Genomic DNA, 23,168 nt, shown 5'->3' with positions numbered 1-23,168 from the left:
CTGGACTTCTCTGACTTGACAAGGGTGTCTTTGATCAGCTGCGAGCAGCTGGGGATTCTGGGAACCCGAAGCACAGGACAGCGGGGCCCGCTCACCAGACCCAGAGCCGGCTCAGAGCCGCCTACCAAAGCCCAATTCCTTTTGGTATAAAGATGAAAGCCATTGCTATTTTAATAACACAAATGCTTATTTTAAAAAAAAGTAAAACATTTATTTTTTACTGCCAAATGGATCAGGCTTTGAACTTGATGTAAATGTTTACAATTTGTGTCATTTTGTTAAAATGGGACGTGTTCAACTGGTTTCTGAGAACAAGATGATACGTCTGCATTTTCCTGTGGAAAACTCCTAAGACCCATAATGAGATCACAGTGGGAAGATTGAAAAAGAAAGAGAGAGTGCCGGGCGTGGTGGCGCACGCTTGTAATCCCCGCGCTTGGGAGGCTGAGACAGGAGGATCGCAGGAGTGAAGCCAGTCTCTACAACTTAGCAAGGCCTTTTGCAACTTAGTGAGACCCTGTTTCCACATAAATAAAATCAGGCTGGGTGTGTAGCAGCAGAGATAGGTGTCCCTGCAGTGGGGCTGAGGGGCTCTGCCTTCCCTCCTGCCTGCTAGGTGCCCACTGTACACCACACGCTGCGCAGCCTCTTCATGGCTGTCCACATGGCTCCCAACCTCAGCACCCAGCTCCGAGGGTGGGATCTGCCCCCCAGCGGGGTAGGACTGTGGCAAAAACAGGCCCAAAGAAAACCATTTCCAATTTGGGAATGATGATGTATGTAGTATTTGGAAAACTGGAAGCAGTTTTTGCACCGCTGAGAGGCCCGCAGCCTGGGGTGGAGAACGCCGTCCGGCCCGCTCCCAGCTTCAGCAACAGTGTGTAGGTTTTCCTGCTGGAGCCTCCCGGCACCCTCTCCCCCAGGCCTCTGCTTTCTGTGCCCCTGGGTTCCTAGGCTGGCTAGGAAAGGGGCCTCCTCAGGCTGCCTGCTCTGCCCAAAAATGAGCTTTTTTTTTTTTTCCTTTTTCTGGTGGTTCTAGGGGTGGAACCCAGAGGCTTTCTACCTCCGGACTATACTCCCAGACCTATTTCATATTTTATTAGGAACAGGGTCCCACTAAGTTGCTGAGAGCCTCACTAAGTAGCTGAGGCTGGCTTCAAATCTGTGCGATCCTCCTGTCTCAGCCTCCCAAGTGCGGGGATTACAAGCGTGCGCCACCATGCCCGGCTAACATCTTGTTTTCAAAACAAATAAATAGAGCCAGGCATGGTGGTGCATGCTTGTAATCCCAGCATTCGGGAGGCTGAGACTGGAGGATCTAGACAGCCTCAGCTACTTAGGGAGGCTCTCTGCAACTTAGTGAAATACTGTTTCAAATAAAGAATAAAAAATAGGGCTGGGGATGTAGCTTGGAGGTCAAATGCCTCTGGGTTCCATCCCCAGACCTGCAATAAAATAAAATGAAATGAAATAGACCCTGTTTTAAAAATAAATGAATGGTGCATGCTTGTAATCCCAGCATTTGGGAGGCTGAGACAGGAGGATCGCAGTTCGCAGATAGCCTTGGTTACTTAGTGAGGTCCTTTGCAACTCAGTGAGACCCTGTTTCAAAATAAATAAAAAATAGGGCTGGGGCAGGGCATGGTGGTGCACACTTATAATCCCCACGCTTGGGAGGCAGAGACAGGAGGATTGTGCAGGTTCAAAGCCAGCCGCACTGGCTTAAGAGACCCTCTTTCCAAATAAAAATATAAAAACTAGGTCTGGGAGTATAGCCCAGAGGTAGAAGGGTTCCCAGGAACCCCAGTACCACACACAAACACACACACACACACACACACACACACACACACACACACACACACACACAAATAGGGCTGGGGTGTAGCTTGGAGGTAGAATGCCCCTGGGTTCCATCCCCAGTACTGCAAAATAAATAAATACAAAGGGCTAGGGGTATAGCTCAGAGAATGCCCCTGGCTTCAATCTCTAGTACTAGAAAAAAGGAGAAGGAAGAGGAGGAAGAGGAGGAGGAGGAAAAAGGAAGAAAAGGATGGAAGGAAGGAAAGGAAGGAAGCCACTAGTTCCCAGAGTTGGAAAGGGAGACCTGCCTTCTCTCTGGGTGTGGAACCCTGGGAAAAACAGGAGGTAGAGGCTTGTGGCTGCACCCCATGTGGCTGGCCCCTCGGAAGACTGGAAGGGCTGGGCCCTAAGACCAGGCCTCTGGAAACTCAGCAGGAGTGTGTGGTTGCCTGTGGTACAAGGGGACAGGTTGTCCTTCTGCAGCCAGACCTCCAGCAAGGGCTGGGCTTTGGGCAGCGACACTGTGGCCTCAGGAATCGGTAGCGGCTTGGACCTCACAGCTCCGTCCCTTGGAGTGGAAGGTGGGAAGCCCAGTGTGGGCTTGCTAAGCCCCCAGGCTAGGATAATTCCTGAGGAAGGAGAGGCTGCAGAGAGAGGGACGGAATTCCCTACGCATCTGGCAGAAGAGCTGTGGGGTACAAGTACACATACCTGAGGGTTTTGTCTTGTTTTGTGGTTCTGGGGGTGGAACCCAGGGGCTTCCTCCGGGCTACACTCCCAGACCTATTTTATATTTTATTTGGAAACAGGGTCTCACTAAGCTGCTGAGAGCCTAAGTAGCTGAGGCTGGCTTCGAACCTGTGTGATCCTCCTGTCTCAGCCTCCCAAGAGCAGGGATTACAAGCGTGCACCACCACACCCGGCTTATATCTGACTTTATTAGCACCTTAAGATAGGAAGCACAAGTTATCAAGATAGCTCCTCCTCCTCCTCCTCCTCCTCCTCCTCCTCCTCCTCCTCCTCCTCCTCCTCCTCTCCTTCTCCTTGTCCTTCCTTCTCTCTTAGACTAGTCTCTAGGATCCCCAACCTCACCCTCTAGCTCCTCCGGCCAGAGGAGTCTGACCGAAGTACGATTTCCATTCCGTCAACAAGTCCTGCTGGCTTTGCCTCCTGAGCTTTCAGGAAGCTAGGCCACAGAGCCGAAGACAAGCTGTAGGAACAGCAGCAGCCCTGGCAGTGGCAGAGACAGCTGGGTACACAGGAGGGTGTGGCCCATGTGGCTGGTGCTGGGCAGTGTAGAGTGGAGGGTGCTGGGATAAAAAGGAGTTCCAGATTGTAATCCCAGCATTTGGGAGGCTGAGTCAGGAGGATCCCAGTTCACGGCCAACCTCAGCTACTTAGTGAGGCCCTTTGCAACTTGGTAAGACCCTGTTTCAAAATAAAGAATAAAAAATAGGCCTGGAGGTGTAGCTTGGAGGTAGAAGGCCTCTGGGTTCCATCCCCCATACCTCAGAAAGAAAAAGAAAAAGAAAAGGAATTCCTGAAAGAGGCTTGGAGGCCCGAGGCTTGAAGCAGCACCTGCTTGCATCCTTCCTAGGTCTCCAGTGGAGTGGGGGCTCCTTGCTCCTCCCTCAGGACCCTGGGTAAGACTCATGAGCCCCGTGGATGGAGACTCAATTACTGCTGAATGTTCACCATGCGGTCTCCTATCTGTATTACCCACACCGTTATGAGCTGTCTGGTCAGGAACTGGGCTAATTCACCTCTGGATTTCTAACCCAATATATCAGGAGTTCATTAAATACTGATTGGGTGGATAGATGGATGGATGGATATGCTGGTGGATGAATGGATGGATGGATGATGGATGGATGGATGGATGGATGGATGAATGGATGTGCTGGTGGATAGGTAGATGGATGGATGGGTGGATGATGGATGGATGGATGGACTGATGGATGGATGAATGGATGTGCTGGTGGATGGGTGGATGGATGGATGATGGATGGATGGATGGACTGATGAATGGATGAATGGATGTGCTGGTGGATGGGTGGATGGATGGATGATGGACTGATGGATGGATGAATGGATGTGCTGGTAGATGGGTGGATGGGCTGATGGATGGGTGGGTAGGTAAATGGATGGATGGACTGATGGATGGATGAATGGATGTGCTGGTGGATGGGTGGATGGGCTGATGGATGGGTGGGTAGGTAGGTAGGTGGATGGATGGATGGATGATGGATGGATGGATGGGTGGATGTGCTGGTGAATGAGTGAGTGGATGGATGAATGGACAGGCTGATGGATGGGTGGGTAGGTGGGTGGATGGATGGATGGATGGATGGATGGATGGATGGATGGATGGATGGACTGGTGAATGAGTGAGTAGGTGGATGAATGGACAGGCTGATGGATGGGTGGGTGATATGAACCCTGCCATACAGGAGTTTACGTTTGAGAAGGTAAATTGATTCGCAATAAACTAAACTCAGCAAAATCTGGCATGGTCTTAGCAGTCAGAACCTGTGGTCCTGTAGGAGTGTAGAGAGGGCTTCTACTAGTTTGTATGTAGTTATCTCATTGTTTTGCCCGTCTCCCCTCCTGGCACTTGTAGTGTCCAGTTTCTTTATCATCTTGGCTTACTGGCCACTTGTCCTTAGAGTTCGGCAGCAGCCATGCAAGGGAGAGGAAGCCTGTGCGCTGAGCCAGCTCAGGGCGATCGTACCTCTCTAGGCTTCTTAGGACTTCACAAGCAACCTCCATGACTCGAGGGGGTTGAGGCGGGGAGTCTCTGGGTGAAGCAGGGAGCTGCCTAGCTGCCTCCCGGGATGTGGCCCCTGTTCTCACAGTCGAGATCTCACAAATCTCCACCATCCCTTCCTACATGGGCGGCTCTAGAGGCACAAAAAACTATGCCCCTCCCCAGGTGGACACAGGCTTGCTTCTTCCCAGGACTCCTGATAGGTCCTGGCTAGAGGCCGCTCACTTCCCATAGGCCAAGTCTGCAAAGGAGCTGGTGCAAGAAGCCAGCTCATCCGTCGACACCGGAGGCACAGGCTCCACGCCCAGCACGAGGATCTACTGTTCTTTCAAACCAGACACTGCCAGGCTGAGGGATCCTGAGATGGGGACAGTTCTCGCCCTCTGCTGCTTGTGCTTGGGAGCACTGACTGGTCGTAAGTGGTGGGTCACACCGCACTTTCACTCTCTTCCTCCCCTGGGTGATAAGTGTTACTGGCTCAAGTCTGCAGAGCAAGTTCCGAGTTGAGCCTGGATTCAATTAGCTTAGACCATTGTTCCAAGTCCAGCAGTCTTCCCAGGACCTCACAGCCAACTCTTAAGAGACTCTGGATGAATTTAAGAAGGCGCTAGGGGAGACGCTGTGAGAACACACTCAGACAGACAGACAGACGAAGGGGATAAGAGGAGAGACGGGGTGGGGCTGAGAGCGTGAGCTGCCAGCCCAGGCCTGGGTACGGGTGCGTGGGGCAAACGTGGAGCTGTCCTCAGGGCGAGGCACTGCGCCCCTCGGCTGCCAGGAGAGCTGGCACGGCTCCTTCTCCAACGCCCTCCCTCAGTGCTGAGCCGGCACGCCTGCCCGTGGCCACCCAGCACCAGCACTCCCTGGGGTTCTGCTGCGCCGCCTTCCCGGGCATTTTCTCCCTCAAATAATCCTCTTCCCTGAACCTCTCCTGGGTCTCGTTCTGGGAGTTCCACCCAACGAAGGACCAGCAGGCAGCCTTCTCAGGGGTCTCTCTCCAGGGACCCTGGCCATGACACAGCCATCTGCCAGCACCTCAGAGAAGAGCTGGGTTGGACAGAAAGCCATGGAGGCAGGGCCTGGGTGCTTCTCACAGGGCTGGTCGCCACCGGGGCAGGGGGAGGCGGCAGGTGAGCGCCAGGCTGGGGACCCTGGAGGGGGTGGGGAGCTGGGAAGCCATCTCTGCTTTAGGCAGAACAGTAGGAAATGGGCCATTTTTTTTTTTTTTTTGGTGGTATTAGAGATTGAACCCAGGAGTGTTCTCTGAGCTATATTCCCAACTCTATTTTATTTTCTTATTTTTGAAACAGTTTCCCTAAGTTGTTGAGGCTGCCCTCAAACTTGCAGTCCTCCTGTCTCAGCCTCCCAAGTACTGGGGTTGCAGGCGTGCACCACTAGGCCCAGCTACAGCCTGACTCACCGTTTTCTTCTGTGGTACTGAAGATTGAACTCCGGAACACTGCACCTGAGTTACACCTCCAGCCCTCCCTCTTTACTTTTTTGACAGGATCTTGGTAGGTTGCTGAGTCTTCACTACGCTTCAAGCCCGAGATCCTCCTGTCTCCGCCTCCCTCACACCGGGATGACAGGCATGTGCCACCATGCTCAGCTTACGACCCAACGTTCTGAACAGGCTTCTGTAGCTGCTGAGCACAGACCAAAGGGGGCTTAGGAGCAGGGAGGCCTGGCGGCGATCCAGAGACAACGGGACTGGACCAGGTGACAAGGATGGGTACAGTGAGGTGGCTGATGTCACATGAAGACAACTGGCTGGGTGTGGGGTGAGAGGAGAGCTGAGGTGGTCCTAAAATCGGGCACATAACTACAGAATGCACTTGCCCTTTTTTTTGTACTCGAGACTGAACCTAGGGGCATTCCAACCCCAGCTCCACCCCAGCCCTTTCTGTATTTTGTTTTGAAACGGTCTCATCAGGCTGCTGAATCTTGCTAAGTTGCTGAGGATGGCCTCACATCTGCGATCCTCCTGTCTCGGGCCTGTGCGCCCACACCCAGCTGACACACTGCTCTCCTTAGGGGCGGAGGAAAGCCAGGCGGGGAGAAGCTTCCCATTTGAGCTTGACATGCTGGAGGACAGGGTCCAGGTGGGTGGTTAGGCTCAGGAATCTGAAGTTCAGGCAAGAGGTGCAAGGGAGACATTCAAGGGTCTTTACTATTGAATAGGAGACTTTTAATCTAAATCACAAGGCTAGTAAAGGTGGCCCAGAGAGCCCAGCAGCGTGGAGGCCGAGCACTGCCCCCACCAGTGATCAGGATTCAGGGCGGCAGAGGAGCAGATGGTGGGCGCAGTCTTTGAGGCCACCATCACCTCTGCCGGCTGCTGCTGACACGGAGCCTGGGACGCCAGTCTGCCGCGGCTTGGGGACACCCCGGAGCACCTCCGGTAATGCGTGGAAGTGAAGCCCGGGCCAAAGCAGCTCAGGGAGATCGTGCAGTAAGAGGTAGGACAGAGGTGCCACCTTATGCTTTTTGACCCCAGGCAAGGGGTAGAGTGCAGTGGTCAGGAGGCTTCCCGTGCCCTGTGCAAGGCCCGCTCTCGAGCAGGCAGCCCTGGCGCAGGAAGAGCACAAGCCCGGAGGGACCAAGAGCCAACCAGCACACGGGTCCCACCTGACGGCACGTCCGACGCAGGCCTAGTCCCAGCACCTCCACGCACATTTCTCTCAGAACTTTCCAAGGAACGTAAAGGAACAGACTGAGCCTCTGAAAACGGGGTGCGGGAGGACCAAGGCAGAGCGAGTTCCACAGACTCCTCCAAAGAGCCCCTGGGCTCAGTTAAATGACACCGGACACATCTAGCTTGCAAATGATAAGCTTTTATATGATTCAAAGAAAAAAGTTACATTACAATACTCATTTAAATAAGTCAAGGTCTGTTACATAAAACATAATTATGAAACACTTTAAATTTTGTTACTGAAACTACTCAAAGGCTCAAAGTAAAAAATAAAGAGTCAAGCAAAACTGCTCAGGCAATAAAGTGCACGGGGACCCCTCGTCACGCTCGGCCTCCCACACCCAGAGCCGCTCGAGGGGTTCCACGCTCAGACGACGACGAGGGTGCTGGCTCTCAGGAGGGTATTTTCCAGATGGAAACTGTTTTCCAACTTCTGATCTTTCAACACACAAATAGGGGTTGGGGTCTTTTGCAGAAGGGGTTTCTAAATCTAATGAGGAAATGGAAGCTTAAATTAAAATTTCGACACATTTACAATACTGTTCAGAAAATGAAGTTCTATGTGACAAGCAACCAAATGTTCAGACTTTCCACCACCCACCAGAACACTAGCAGGACAAACATCATTTTGCATATCATAATTAATTGTATATCCAAAGCTGATGCTGCTGACGACACACACGTGGTCAAAAGCATCTATGACTCACCATGAGAAGGCCTGGGGCGGGACAGGAGCTAAGTGCAGTGACAGTGCTCCTGCGACTGTATTGTCTTTTAACAGGAACTGTCCCAAACCGTGAAAATCTCAACATACACACATACCTAGGGTGTCAAAAGCAGTTGATACTAAAGGGCAAATGAATGGGTATCAAGTAACATACAGTGAATGACCAGGTGAGGGTCGAATCAGACTAAAAAGACTTGAACACAAAACCTAATCATTCAGTATTTTACCCATTTTAATAAATCAAGTGCCGATAAGCAAAGGCAAAAGACAAATCTAAATACATACTGCACAAAAAATATTCCCAGACTACCAAAATAGTGCAACGTTCCCTATTCTTATATTTATTCTGTTGCCTGAACTTGCAACATTTAACTGAAACCAGTTTCAGCAGCTGCCTGGACTCAGGCCGCCAGTCTCCTACAGACCCAGGACGCTGCTCACGGAGCTTACACGTGGGCCCATGGTCTAGTTTCTAAGTAGACCCGATTCCAAGTAGTTTTGTTTGGTCAAAACAATTTCCTTCAAACAAAATAAATAAAAGGGCAGCTAGGTGGCACAGCAATGCCACTGAGGCCGCGCACACACCTCCGCTGTTCACCCTTAATCAAGGAGCTGAACACTGGGGCCCACCGCGTGACCAGCACCTCCCTTCAGCCAGCTCTGGTGGAAAGTCCATGCAATCTTTCAAGGAGTCATTCTACCACAGGATGGTTTGGATAAGGCCACGTCAGAAGAGGTGAAAATCCACAGAGCAGCTGGGTTGGAGTCTGCGTTCTTTGTGGTGCCTTAGGTAAACAGAAGTGGGACGGCTTGTCCAGAGGCGGCGCCCACGACAGCCCCGTGCTCAGCTCCTGCGGGAGCTGCCCGGGGCCCAAGTACCACTGGGTGCATCTCCACAGCTCGCATCATGGAGGCAGGCGACTAGGTCTAGGCAAGCAAAATTTATAGTTTCTTGGGCTATAGGACTGGACTCTTGGAATTTCTCTTCAAAATTTTATGAAGAGGCTGACTGGCAAATTAATTTTTCCCTTCTCTTTAACAGGCCCTTATTCAACCAGTTCTAATTCCAAAAAAATTCTTAAATTTTAAAAGGTCTGATAACAAACTTGGAATTTTTTTTTTTTTTTTTTTTTTTGCTGAATAATGTACCAAGCTTACTAAAAGCAGGGTCATTATAAAATTTTGTTATTAAACACTGAAAATAAAGTTGTAAAATCATCTATCTATAAACTGGTGATTTACACACCAATAATATAAATATTTTTATAAAAAACAGTATAAAAATTAGTACCCTGTCTCATTTCTACAAAACACGAATAGGAAGATTGTAAAAAAATCCAGATTTTGTAAACGTTATTGCCAAAATTTGTCTGAATGCTGGTGGTTTCAATTTCCAAATTTTCTTCCACTTCCTTAAAAAAACAAAACAAAAAACTAACTTCTGAAACTACAAAAGATACCGAACAGGGTCTCAACCAGAAAAGAAAAGTCAACTTTGATCAGAACCAGTTCCCCAGCCTAGCTGAGCCTGAGGCCATGCTTTCTGGAGAGGAACCTCTGGGCTCCATTCCTGAAAGGAGGCCTTTAGGAAGCGGCTGGCGGGCAGGCCCAGCCTGCTCTCAGGCAGAGGCTGGCAAGGGGGCGAGGGGGCTCCCGGGGCTCTCTGCCGCTGCAATTCTGTTGAGCTTGCCGACCTCCGTCTGCCAGCCTGGGATCTTCTTGGTGGCCATGTGGCGTCGGGCATGTTTTGTGAGGTGGTCACTGCGCATGAAGCGTCGGTCACACACTGGGCACACAAACTTCTTCTCTCCCGTGTGGGTTCTGCGGTGGCGAGACAGTTCATCTGAGCGCGCAAACTTTTTATCACAGCCACCCCAGCTGCAGCTGAAGGGCTTCTCCCCTAAGAGGCAAGAAAGCACATCAAGGGAAATGGAAAACGCTCAGCATCTCACTGCTTAGGTTATTCCTCCATGTCATTTAAAAATGGTGTGCAGCCAGGCACGGTGCTGTCGGATGTCATCCCAGAACTTGGGAGGCGGAGACAGGAGGATCACAGGTTCAAGGACAGCCTCAGGCGGTATAAGACTCTCATCAACATGGTGAGACCCTGTCTCAAAATAAAAATAAAATAAGCCTGGGGTATAGCTCAGAGCTAGAATGCCCCTGGTTTCAATCCTCAGGAAAACACACGCATGTGCGCGCACACACAATTTTGTCCACCAAAATCTCAGAAGATCTTAATATTTTGGCCTTGGATTCAGAGACCAAGAAATCCTTCAAAATGCACTTTTCCTCCATCATACCCAAGATAAATGTTAGGGTCAAAGATGTCAAACCAGTCTCTCAAAAATTTTTAAGCAGAAATGCGTCTGTTGTAGCTTAGGATACAGGGATGAGTTCCCAGGGGCATTCGACCTCTGAGCTACACCCAGCCCTTTTTGTTTTTCAGTTTGAGGCAGGGTCTCACTAGGTTGCTGGGGTGTAAGGGCCCTGTGCCCACCATGGATTAACAGATCCCCGCAGGAGGAGCTCTCTCGTCAATGTGAGCCTTCTGTGGCGTGCTGGCTGTCTTGTCCTGGGATGCCCTTCGCCATGTTACGCTGCGGCAGGAAGGCCCTCAGCAGAGGCTGAGCAGGTGCACACACGCGACCCTGGGCTCGCACCTCCAGGGAACTGTGAGCCGACAGGCCCTGGTTTTTATGAAGTGCGTCTCAGATGCCCTCCCTACTCACAGGTCCCCCACCGCTGAGCAGCGCACCCCGTCCAGGTGCTGGGAGGCTGCAGCCCTTGTCACAGGACCAAGGCCCTGACTTGGTTCAAACAACCCAGGGCGCCCACACACTCTACATGATCCCGATTTAATATTTTCCAGGTTGGTAGAAATATATGGAAAATACTTTTGTCCAAGTAAACTTACTCAGTTTCTATTTCTCATTAAAATTCCGTTGGAGTGTTACAAAATGGTACACAAGGAGGGAATTCTTCAGAACCCTCTCGGTTAGTTAGATCCAAGTACGTTGGGAAGCATGAGAGAAATTCTGTGAGCACACTGTAATCATGCCTCATCATGATTCAGAGCCACAGAGGCACTCAGGGAGCCTCCTGCTCCCGCCCTCCCTGAGTGACAGAGGCACTCAGCACTCAGGGGGCCTCCTGCTCCCGCCCTCCCTGAGTGAGAGGCACTCAGCACTCAGCACTCAGGGAGCCTCCCGCTCCCGCCCCTCCCTGAGTGACAGAGGCACTGGGCACTCAGTGAGTCTCCCGCTCCGGCCCCACATCACGTCTAGTAAGGTCCCCCTCATCTAGCCCCCCCACGTGCCTCCTCCCTGGCCCCTCACTCGGCCATCTCTCCTTTGTCCGAGGTCCCTCCCCCTCGCTCCTGCATGAGGGATCATCCCAGCTTTCACTTGTGACTGGCTCATCTCACTTAGCAAACATTCTCCCGTAAGGAGCTTGTTTGATTCCACATCTCTTGTTATTTCTTGTATTTCTCGTGATTCTGTTAGTGGAGGCTACTGAATAAAGAGGAAACCCTCATTCAGCCCCACCCATCTGGAATCTGGTTGGGCAGACTCAGCACAGAGCAGAGATGGCCACCCCTAGGAACCGAGCAGGCGCGTGTCCTCAGGGGCACCTTCCACTCTGACATCGGCACAGCCCTCAGCCAGGGCTGGCCATCGCTTCCCAGTGTCAGACACCCCGAATTTATATCCGTAAGACAAGTATAACAAATATCTAGAAAGTAAAGGCAAATGGGGAGACACACACTGAGCCAGTAGGATGAGAGAAGGCAGGTCAGGGAGCAGTCCAAGAACTGACTTTGGGCTGGTCCTGGGAGGGTCTAAGGGTCTAAGTAGACATGGAAAGAGGTGAGGTGAAGGTGGAAACGCAGCATTGAAGCAGAGTCACACGTGTTTGCAAAGAAACAAGGACATCGGGAGCCAGGCTGGGGCCACATCCCCTGTGCAAGCGGCTTCCACGGTCAGAGGGAGACTGCGCTAATCAGAACACAGCCTGTCTTAGCCAGGTCTGGGGGGCACGCTTGGAATCCCAATACTTGGGAGGCTGAGACAGGAGGATCACAGGTTTGTGGCCAGCCTCAACTACTTAGTGAGACCCCCTGAAACTTAGTGAGACTGTTTCAAAAATAAAGAATAAAAAATAGGGCTGGGGGTATAGCCTAAAGATAGAATGCCCTCCCCTGGGTTCAGTCCTTATACTGAAAAAAAAAAAAAAAAAAAAAAAAGTTCTCTTAAGCATTTTTTAGAACCCAGGCACAGTGGTGCAGGCCTATAATCCCAGCTACTTAGGAAGAAGAGGTAGAAGGATATCAAGTTCTAGGCCAGCCTGAGTACCTTAGCGAGACCATGTCTCAAAATAAGAAGGGCTGGGGGCAGACCTCAAGTGAGAGCACTTGTCTAGTACACGTACAGCCTCGGGGTCAGTCTTCAATACCACCACTAGAAAAGGAAAAAAACAAACACATTTGGGAACAAAGTGCAATAGTCACTCCTCCAGCTCGGCTCTTCCTGTATCATACTCCAAACTGCAGCATTCTGCGGGAAAGGAGGTTCCATGACCAAGATCCTATGGAACACATCTTTACTGGAAAACCTTAGTCCTATCATGAGCATACATGAGTTTCTAAAACAAAGTTTAACAAACTGTTTAACCAAAGAACCCTTAAGAAAACACAAAACACCGCAAAGGAACAGTAAGTCAAAAAACACCTGAGAATGATGCCCCATCTAGGAGTGACTCCGCCAGGCTGCACTCAGAGCCACGGCAGCTTGCCAGCCACTGCCCTCGCGACCTACAAAGCCATGGAGCTCGAGCTCAGCAACGCCAACGCGGATTCAGTTCCCCGGCCACACTAGCCCAATTAAAATGCGTGTGGCTGTCTGAAGAGCCAGCGGACTTTCCCATCACTGCAGAAGCTTCTACTGTACAAGTGGCCTGGACACCAAGGATGTCACCAGGTCATTAGAGTTTTGTGTGTGACCTTCACCTGAATGAAAAATCAGGTATTCACTAAAGAAAATGAGATACTTTGAAAATATTCTAGAATTTAGCTAGGCATGGTGGCACATGCCTGTAATCCCTGTACTTGGGAGGCGAGACAGGAGGATCACAGGTTTGAGGACAGCCTTAGCAAGTAGTGAGACTCTCTTCAACTTAACAAGACCCTGTTTCCAAGTAAAGGCAGAATGCTCCTGGGTTCAATCCCTAGTACCACACACACACACACACACACACACACACACATTCTAGAATCTGAACTTTTCTGGTTTGCACAGACCAGAAAGCTGGGTGCAGAAAGCTGGGTGTGCTCATGCACGCCTGCAATCCCAGTACTTGGGAGGCTGAGCCAGGAAGATCACAGGTTTGAAGTCAGCCTCAGCAACTCAATGAGGCTCGGACTGGGGGTGTTGTTAAGAGGCAGAATGCCCCTGGGTTCAATCCCCAGCACTGTAAGAATAAAATGCATACACAGTACAACATATCTACTGCAAAGTGGAGAAAAGGGGGCACTGGAAGTCACCCTAAAAAACACAACCACAGAACTATCCTACATTTTCCCTGCAGAGACGAAGAAAAGGAGCGCTAGCACTGACATCACCACTAGTAACCTAATCCCTACAAGATCTTGAGGACCCTTCAGAACTAGAGAGCCCCTTCCCCTCCAATGGCTCTGCTGCTTCTCAAGGAGTCATGCTGGCTCCCCTGGGCCCACCACCTCCACCCTACCCGCCCCAGTGCCCACCTGTGTGAGTGCGGAGATGAGCCTTGAGATGGGAACTTTTGAAGTAGGTCTTCCGGCAGCCTGGGAAGTTGCAAACGTAGTTCCTCCTTCGGGAGAAATCTACCTGAGGGATACAGTTTTGGCTGGAGGTGATGAACACTGGAGCAGGAGCAAGGGGCAACAACTTGGTGCTCCCGACGGCCATGACACCGGCTGGGCAGGAGGCGGGCTGAGGGAGGGCGCCCTGCGGCAGAACCAGCATCACGGTTCCCTGCGGCACGGGCGGGCCCACGAGCACAGGCTGCGGCACAGGCACAGCCTGGGGCAGGAGGGGCTTGACAGTCCCCACAGACGCCGCCGGTAACACGCCACTCTGTCCAGTCACAGGGATCATTTGGCAAAGGACAGGGGGACTGGAGACAGGGACAGAAATCAGAGGGGTGGTTTTCCTTGGCAAGTCATTTTCAAAATTCTTTGGTGAGCAGGTCTGAATTGCAATGGGCCACCCTGCCTGCTGGCTGCTGTCAGCGGGGAGCAGGCCACCAGACTTGTGCAAGCAAGGCTGACAGGAAACCGAGCTGGTGAGGCACAAACTGCCGGGGAGGCACGCGTCCTGCAGAGCTTCAGGCCGTCCGGGCAGCGGTGCTTCTCCTTCCCTGTGGCTGGGTGGGCGTCGTTCCTGAGTCTGGGCGGTAGGAAAGCAGGCGGGAACAGGACTCTCCCCAGTGTGGCGGATCACGCTAGTCACCACGGCCCTGTGGGGGGGGCCAGGGGCTGGCTCCTGCGGCTCCAGCTTCAAAGCTGGCAAGCCCCTTTCCACCCTCCTGCTCCGGGGTCTGGCTGCCACAGTGGAGGACGCTGGGAGGGCTATGGTTCCATGAACTTTGGAATCGGTTACTTGGGAAGGAACAGGTGTCCCTGCTGGTGGCTCCACAAGATCCGGGCTCTGAGGTGGAGTTATGCACTTTATTAAAGAAAAAAAAAAAAAAAAAAAAAAAAAGAGCACCATGTGAGAAGCTTGTTTTGGTTAGATTTTAAAAGAAATCCATTTGATCACATTGCCCCAGGGCCTTGAAGACTCATCCAGAGGAGCCTGGTCTGCGCCTGCTCCAGCGCCAGCTCTCAGGCCCAGGCGGCAGGCGCTGTCAGTCTCAGCTTCTCTCCCGTGGATCTCCAATCACACACGTGCTCCAATCACACACGCTCCGTGGAGGGAAGGTGGTACCTGCTCTGCGCCTTGCGCAGCTACTCAACTGAACAATTTTAAGCGCTAGGACTATGGCGAGAAAAACAAAAAGAAAAGCTTTCCACAGTAATCTTAAGACTAGCAAAAGCCTAGCCAGTGGTTCTGCATGAACCAAGCCCCTCTTTATTGCTCTCAGCCCACTGCTGAGCAACTCTTCAGAGGCCAGCAGCCAGGGCCCAGGCCTCCGCCACCCACCCGTCCCCTCATCCCTCTTCAAATGTGCTTTCCACACTCTTCTGCTAGCTTAAGCTTCCGACCCAAGACAATCACATCACAATTTTTATTTATGTTAGTAACCTGAAGTGCTCAACTTCTCCAAGCTAAGAAGCAATTTCTCTAAGCAATTTCATGGCTGTAGCAAGTTAAAAACAAAACCTAGTGGTTTACTGCACCAAACTCATACAAGAAGTCAGCTGCCATCAAAAGGCAGTGGTGCAGTGTTCCAACACAACTCACTGTATGATGTCAAAGCACATGCTTTCTCCTGCTCCCCACATACCCTGACCCTAGGACTGGTCACTGGGAAAACCTAAGGCCCAGCCCTAAGGTTCCCAGAGAAATGGGTAAATTCGTTTTTGTGCGCCCATCTGGAGGTCTTCTCTGACAGACCCTAACCAGGCTAGCGAGGATGATGTGCCAACAGGAAGAGCATTTGCAAGACCCAAGAAGAGCTCTCGTCTCCTTGGACTCGCACAGGAGGAGCCCAGGCAACTTGCGGTCGGCATCCCAGAGAATTCCCCCTGAGTTTTTGCACTCACTGAAGCCACTCCAGGCATTTCATTAAACAGCCTCTCCCCACCCGTCCTCTTACCAGAGTTGATAAGGAGTGGAAGTCCTTTGGTAGCTCAGGCGTGGCTGTGCCCACAAGCACAGAGGTGGTGACATCCCCAGAGTCAGACACAGGAGTGAGAGGCCTTATCTTTAATAGATCACCTTTCTGGGATCTTTGACCCCAGGAGCTCATGCACACAAGGGCCTCCACAGCTTCAATGTCTGTCTGCTCCAAGATGCTGCAGGTAGACCTCTCGCTGTCATGGCGCTTCCGCTCCAGGATTGACTCACATATGTCCATGATGTCAACCTACAGGCAACACAACACAATGGCTGATTCCCAGAACAGGGGAAAAACAAGGAAGGGAACCCCACAGGCACTGGCTGCGCACCCTAGGAGCCACACAGAGCACGCCACGCAACCAGCTCTGTGCTCTGCTAAGAGACATTTATGGATCGCCCGCCACAACTCTGCTTAAAGTTCTGAAGACTAAACTTGACTAGGAAGCAGTTCCCACTGAAAACCCCAACTCTTAAAAGGTTACTAAGGTCATGTTTTTCTTGGTAAATGATTAAGAAGACTACAGGGGCATAAACCAAGTGGCCAGTGTAAAGGTGTCACAGGAAGGATGAACAGATGAGGCCATCTAAGAGGTTCGCTGGTGAGTGAGACCAGATGACAGCTCTCAGTTGGCAAAGCCAAAGAACTATCCCTAGGAAACCATTTTTTGGAAACTGGACACTCGCCCAACTTCCTGGTGGCTGAACTCCATGGGCCCGATGCAGGTAGAGCCCACAGTGATTCAGCCTGTTTCCTTAGCAGATTTAGCAACATTAAGTCGCCGGTTACTGCCCCAAGGATAGGAGAGTTGAGCGGACAAGAAGAAAAGTACTTAAAAGGCCTAACACATAACCCAGCAAGGTAGTGCAGGCTTGTAATCCCAGCATTCCGGAGGCTGAGACTGGATGATCCGATGATCAAGGTTCGTGGACAGCCTCAGCTACTTAGTGAGGCCCTTTGCAACTCAGTGAGACCCTGTTCCAAAATAAAGAATAAAAAACAGGGCTAAGGGTGTAGCTCGGAGGTAAAAATGCCCCTAGGTTCCATAGGAAAAAGAAAGGTCTAACACAGCCTAGGAAAAGTATCTCTTCCACCTCTTTTTAACCAGGGGTGGAGAGGAAGCGAATGTAAACTGTCCTCTTCCAAAAGAACAACTCAAGTCTATAAAGACACACATTTCCACTCAATTTGCCTAAGCATAAAAACTTCCTATCTGCTCAGGACCCCTCGCGCCCTCAGCAAACAGGTGAAGCAGCTACCTTTGCAAACGCCACTTTGGCCGGCTTCTGTCCAGCAGCCTGCACCACGAACCCAACTCTGAGTCGGGCTTCGCCCCGGGCGGAGCCACACCTGACCTCCCGCTGCGCCATCTGCCCCCGAGCAGAAGGCAGGCCACGACCACCGCCAGGACACACGCGCGCCCCAGGTAGGAGGCGCAGGGTGGGGAGCGTGGTCCGCGTGCCGGGTTCCCGCCAGCCGCCCCGCACTCCCGCCCCTGGCCCCGCCCCTGCGTCCTCAGTTCCCGCCAGATCGTTTGCCCCGCCCTCGAGCCCTACCCTCGCCACGCCCCCGCCAGCGCCTCGGCCCGCCCGCCGCGCCCCCGCCCCGCCCCTCCAGCCACGCCCGGTCTTTGCCCCGCCCCTGGCCCTGGCCCCGCCCCGGCCCCGCCCCCGCCGCCCGCCAGCCGCGCCCCGCCCAACGGCCACCGCTCCCGGGCCCGGTGACGTCATGGCTGGAAATAGCCGGCGCCGGGCGGGGCGCCCCGGCGCGAGACAAAGCTGCGCGCCCAGCGGCGCGGGCACACGCCCCCTCCGCCCGGCCGCCCCGCCCGGCCCCGCCGCCCGCCCCGGACCCCGCCAGTGCGGCAGTCGCGCCCCGCCGACCCCGCACCTCGGGCCTCGCCCCTCCTCAGCCCGCGTCCTCCCGCGCAGCCCCCACTCACCGCGCGCGCGTCGCCCGGGCCCGCGGAGCCCGGCGTGTGCATGGTGCCGGCGGCCGGGAGGCGACCAAGCGGCCGCGGCGGCGGCTCGGCGCACGTGCGCGGCGGGCAGCGGCGGCCCGAGCTCCTGCGGCCGGCGCGCGCCTCCGCCGCCTCTGCCCGGCGCGGCCCTCGCGGCGCGGGCGGGGCGGGGCGCCGCCGAGGGAGCGGCCGAGGGGCGGGGCGGGGCGGGGCGCGCGGCCACCCCAATACGCCGCGCCCCTCGGGGGCGGGGCCGCCGCCGCCAGCCAATCCGCGCTCGGCCCGGGCGCCGCCGGCCAATGGGCGCCGCGGGGGGCCGCGTGATCGCAGCCTGGCCGCGGCGTGATCGGCAGGGCGGGAGGCGGCACGTGTTTGGGTCGGGGCCGGGGGCGGGGCCTGAGGCCCCGGAAAGTAGGGGAAAGGTCCCGGCGGCGGCGCGGCGGCGGCTGCGAGCGAAGCCCCGGGCCGCGACCGCCGGCCACAGCGGCAGCGGCTGGGGAGGAGGACCGGGACCCGCCCGGAGCCCCAGCCCTGCTTTGTGGGCTTGCTCTTGCTTTTGCGTTAGTCTGTCTTGCGCTCTTAGGAATGCATCCTTGGCTGGTCCTAGGTCTCTTCCTGCATCCGCTTATTCCTGCAGGCCCCCAGATCCCGAGCTTCCCGGAGTCTTCCACTGGGGCCCCCCCACCCCAGGCGTCTCCGCGGTAGCTCAGGCGGTGACCCCATTCTCCAGGCTCGGGAGAGCCACCTCCGCCTCCGGGAAGCCCTCAGGCCAGCTGGACGGAGCGGGCGCAGATCGCACCTTCTCCCCGCTCTACCGGTGCCAGCGTCTCTGGGCGTGGCTCTTCACTTACTCAGCCTTAAAATCTTTCAGAGCAGGAGCCCTGCGGGGTTTGAGCCCCAAGCCTGCAGCCTGGCCAGGGGACACCCCTCCACTGGCCCGCTGGGTCCTCATTTGCAGGGCCCTGATGTGGAGCAGCGTGCCAAACACTAAACAGCAGATGAGGGTGGACGGGCCCCTGGCTGTGCAGCCCGCCGCAGAGCTGTCCGCCCTGGCTGCTGACCCCCCTGAGGTGGGGCCCGGGGCTCTCACCCCTCGTGCCCCTCACGGGCCAGAGAGCGGATCTTCGTTGACGTCACAGAAGGAATGTTGGAAGATGAATCAATCTGATTGTCTGCCCCGCCAAGAGCTGGGGAGTCTCGGCGGAGGGCAGCGAGTGACCTGCGCGCGAGAAGACTTGGCCACTAGGTTGTGTTTTGCACTGCTTGAGACCCAGACCCACCCAGAGCTTCCTGTGTGTTAGGCAAGTTCTCACCCACTGAGCTCCGTCCCCAACCCCAGAGAAGACTTTCTCTTTGATACAGACATGATTGTTCTGCCTCTGTTTTTGTTGTTGTCTGTCTGTGGTACTGGGGATGGAACCTGGAGCAATACACCTCCAAGCTACACCCCCAGCTCTATTTTTTATTTATTTTTTGAAGTAGGGTTTCACCAAGTTGCGGAGCGCCTCACCACTATCCTCCTGTCTCAGCCTCCCAAGTACCCCAAGGATCTTTAGATCTTTCAGGTCCCCACTATGTTTGAGATAATGTTTGGATTAAAGTGTATTTTTTCTTTCTCTCCCCGGCCCCCTCATCAGACACATAGAGATTTATTTAGGAAAGTAAGAAATACACATTCAATATACGGTGGATTCTACTAATGTGTAGATGTTTGGCCAAATAAATACTGTTAAAATATGTAAAATTATTTGACTAAGCATTTATTATCTGAACTTAAAAAAAGGAATACACATTCGAGGGGGAGTGCAGGCCACTCCAAAAGTGAGCAGGAGCCCAGGTCTTATTTTCCCACACGCTATCAGTACCATTGCTAGGGTATGAATAATTGCCCCCCAGGATTCATGAGCTGGAAACTCAACCCCAAAGTCAAGTCCTAATGGTATTTGGAGGCAGCTCCTTTAGGAGGTAAGTAGAATTAAGTAAGAAGATCGGGCTGGCACCCCCAAGACTGCTCACATGGCTTTATAGGAAGAGGAAGAGAGGGACCATGGGAGGCCCTCTGCTGAGTGAGGATGCCCGGGCACCAAGCAGATGCCCCAGCGTGCACTTGGGCCTCCCAGCTGCCAGGGCTGTGAGCCGAGAAAACTGCCTGGCCTCAGGTATTATGACAACAGAAACCAACGGCGACAAGGGGTCAGGCCCCCTTTGCCACTTGTCACTCCTGCCCTCCTGCTGGCGCCGGGGCCTGGCATTTACCGGTCCTTTGAACATCTGCACAGATGCACGCTCCGAGCTTGTCATCTCCAAGGGAGCCCTTCTGCAGTGGTCTAGAGCTGACCCTGCCACTCCCTCTCTGCACTCTACTCCCTCCAGGGCGCTTTCCATGGCCTGTACCCGCCCCCGCGCGTGCGTGCGTGCGTGCGTGCGTGTGTGTGTGTAAGTGGGGATTGAACCCAGAGGCATTCTACCAATGAGCTACACCCTTAGCCCTTTTAATTTATTTTTTATTTCACAGGCCTCCAACCTGTGCTCCTCCTGACTCTGGGATCACAGGCGTGTGTCACCACACCCAGCTAGCTTTCTCATTTCTTTAGGTATTTGCCTCCCAAATCCCCACTAGAAAGGCCTTCCTAGGCCAGGGAACCTGTCTTAGTTTGTCCATATACGCTCATGGCAACCATTGAGTGAAAGAATGCATGAAGGTACCTACTGGACACCCACGACACCTCTCCTTCGGCATCCGTGGAAACGACCGCGTATTCTGCCCAAATCAGGGCTCCTGGCCTCCATGCACCCCGCTCCTTGATCTAGAGGTCTGTGTCACCTCACTCCTTGTTTCCTTTTGGGGACGCATCCAACCCTTTTCCTCCTAACACCTCTCCAACTCTTCTCACCATCCGCTCCTGCCCTTCTCCTGGCCACCGCGGGGCCTCCCTGCCTCCATCCTGACCACCTGCAGTCTGCCCCTCACTGCACCGGCAGAAGCATCCCCTAGAAGTAGACGGTACCCAAAACGTGGTCAGACCCTCGGCTGGAACCCCAACAGGAAGCCTTGACTCTTCCTGACCAGGCTCCCGCCAGAGCTTCCTGCGGCACCCCCAGCTTTGCCCCTCCCACTTTGCTTTCCCGCTGCCCTCCCGCTGTCCAGACAGGACCCTGTGCCCCCAGCACGCATGGCGCTGCCTTCTGCTCTGTGGGTGGTGGTCCTGCTGCCTGGAACATGCCAATGCTTGTCCACCTCGACTGTAGGACTCTGACGCCCCAAACAGCAGAAGATGTGGAGGAGCTCAATGGAGATGGAGCAGGTGGCTCAGAGTCAGCCTGGATCCAGGTCAGCATACCGGTGGCCAAGTCTTGCGACCTACCCACTCCTTCCTGCAGGACAGGAGGGGCAGCTCTCCCAGGACCTGGGGCCCCCGGCTGTCTTTGCTCCCTGGACTGGGAACTTGGAAGGTGGGCCGGCTGAGGACTCTGAGCATAATCCCCAGTTCTTCCCACCTCTAGCCTGTCTACCAGACTGGCAGGCGGGCTGAGGATGATGCCAAACCCCTGATTACAGCCCAGCCTGCGGTCGGAGGGGTACTGACGTGTTTGTAAGCCAAAGACAGTTGCATGTCTTACACTCAGAGACAGCCTGTCATCCCCGCAGGCCCCGGGGGAGAGAGTGGTCTAGGAGGCAGACTGGACACGGCCTGTGTCGAGAGCATAATCCCACAGGCCGAACGCCACCGCCCTCCTGCGTCCTTGGAGAGCCGTGCACACGCACACGTACGCTTGCGCAAAGGACGGGGCGCTGTGCACCCTCCGAGCCTCGGTGACTGATAGGCATATGGCCTATCAGTATATGCAGAGCAGCCTCATTCTTTGTGATGGTTAAGTAACGTTCCATTATCTGGATATGTTGTAATTTTTCACACTTGCAGCTGAGTGACCGGGACGGCGGGACTGTTTTCAGGTTGCCAGGAGCATCGGGAGCCCATAGGCGCGCAGCCACGACGGCTAGTTCCTGGGCTAGGAACCACCGGGCCAACCGAGCTCTACATTTTTTTAAATTTTTTTTTCTTTCATTCCCTCCCACCCCCAGTAGGTGTGAAGAAGTATAGTGTAGACTTAGGAAAGTGCAAGAACTTGCATGTACAACTAAGTGAACGTCTACAAGGCAAACTCACTGTGTCAAGAAACAGAATATTCACCAGGTGTGATGGCACACGCTTGTAATCCCAGTACCTGGGAGGCTGAGATAGGAGGAGTGCAGGTTTGCAGGTTCGTGGCCAGCCTCAGCTACTTAGTGAGACCCTGTTTCAAAATAAAGAATAAAAACTAAGGCTGGGAATGTAACTCAGAGGTAGAACGCCCTGGGTTCAACCCTGTCATGCGTGCCCACGCACGAGTGCACACACACAGGGAATACTAGCAAAGCCTCCTTGAACTGCCTTCAGTCAATGGTCCCTCCACCTGAACCGCTCTCAGAATAATCCTCATTCTGACTCTGTGTGTGTGTGTGTGTGTGTGTGTTACTGGGGATTGAACCCAGGAGCATTCTACCTCCAATCTATACCCCCAGCCCCTTTTTAAAAGTTTTTATTTTGAAGCAGAGTCTCACTGAGTTGCAGAGGGCCTCACTAAGTAGCTGAGGCTGTCCACGAACAACGATCCTCCAGTCTCAGCCTCCCAAATGCTGGGATTACAAGCGTGCACCACCATGCCCGGCTTATATTTATTTTGAAACAGGGTCTTGCTAGTTTGCTGAAACTCTCACTCCTTGCAGAGCCTGTCCTCAAACTTGCAATCCTCCTGTCTCAGCCTCCCAAGTACTGGGATTACAAGCATGCACCACCACACCCAGCTGTTCTGGGATTTTCTGACTTTTATTAAACTAAGTGGGAGAGTGAGAGCTCATAGTATTACCCTGTATTTCTTTGATGGACTCTACTTGAGAACTTTCTACATATTTAAAAGCCATCTTGATTTTCTGTGAGCTTTGGAGGGGATTTTAGCAGCACAGAAACATGAGTATGTGTGTATACTCCTGTATGTGAAGGGAGAGAGTCTGTGGAGAAGAAATGCTACAAGAGTGGGGGAGGGGCCTGGTGGAATGAGGTCAGAGAAGCCAGGCGGGCAGGAGAAGGACCTGGCCTGGGGTACAGCGTAAGGGAGAGACCGTGCTTAGAGACGCAGTGAGGTTCTAGAGTAGAGAGGAGGAAGGTCGGGTGCTCCACTGTGTCCCCTAGCTCACTAAGTGAGACCTGGTTTCAAAATAAAGAATAAAAAAATAGTGCTGGGGATGTAGCTTGGAGGCAAAATGCCCATGGGTTCACAAACAAACAAACAGAAGGTAGGCCCTTTAAGAAGTGATTAGGAGCCCTCAAGAATGGATTCATGGGCACGCTTGTAA

General features: G+C 53.5%; 1 protein-coding gene across 1 annotated transcript; it reads right to left on the bottom strand.

Annotated features, from left to right (window-relative positions):
- Positions 1-9,611: 9,611 nt before the first annotated feature.
- On the bottom strand, positions 9,612-17,797 carry KLF11 (KLF transcription factor 11; the record flags this gene model as incomplete). Its single annotated transcript, XM_080711468.1, has 4 exons — positions 9,612-9,892; positions 13,757-14,699; positions 15,793-16,062; positions 17,756-17,797. 4 exons carry the CDS (start codon positions 17,795-17,797, stop codon positions 9,612-9,614), a joined length of 1,536 nt encoding a protein of 511 aa, XP_080567594.1.
- Between the last annotated feature and the right edge of the window lie 5,371 nt (positions 17,798-23,168).

The sequence above is a fragment of the Muscardinus avellanarius genome, assembly GCF_963383645.1.
Source record: "Muscardinus avellanarius genome assembly, chromosome: 15".
In the NCBI taxonomy this organism is placed as follows: domain Eukaryota; kingdom Metazoa; phylum Chordata; class Mammalia; order Rodentia; family Gliridae; genus Muscardinus; species Muscardinus avellanarius.
This window is presented reverse-complemented; position numbering and strand designations above follow the sequence as displayed.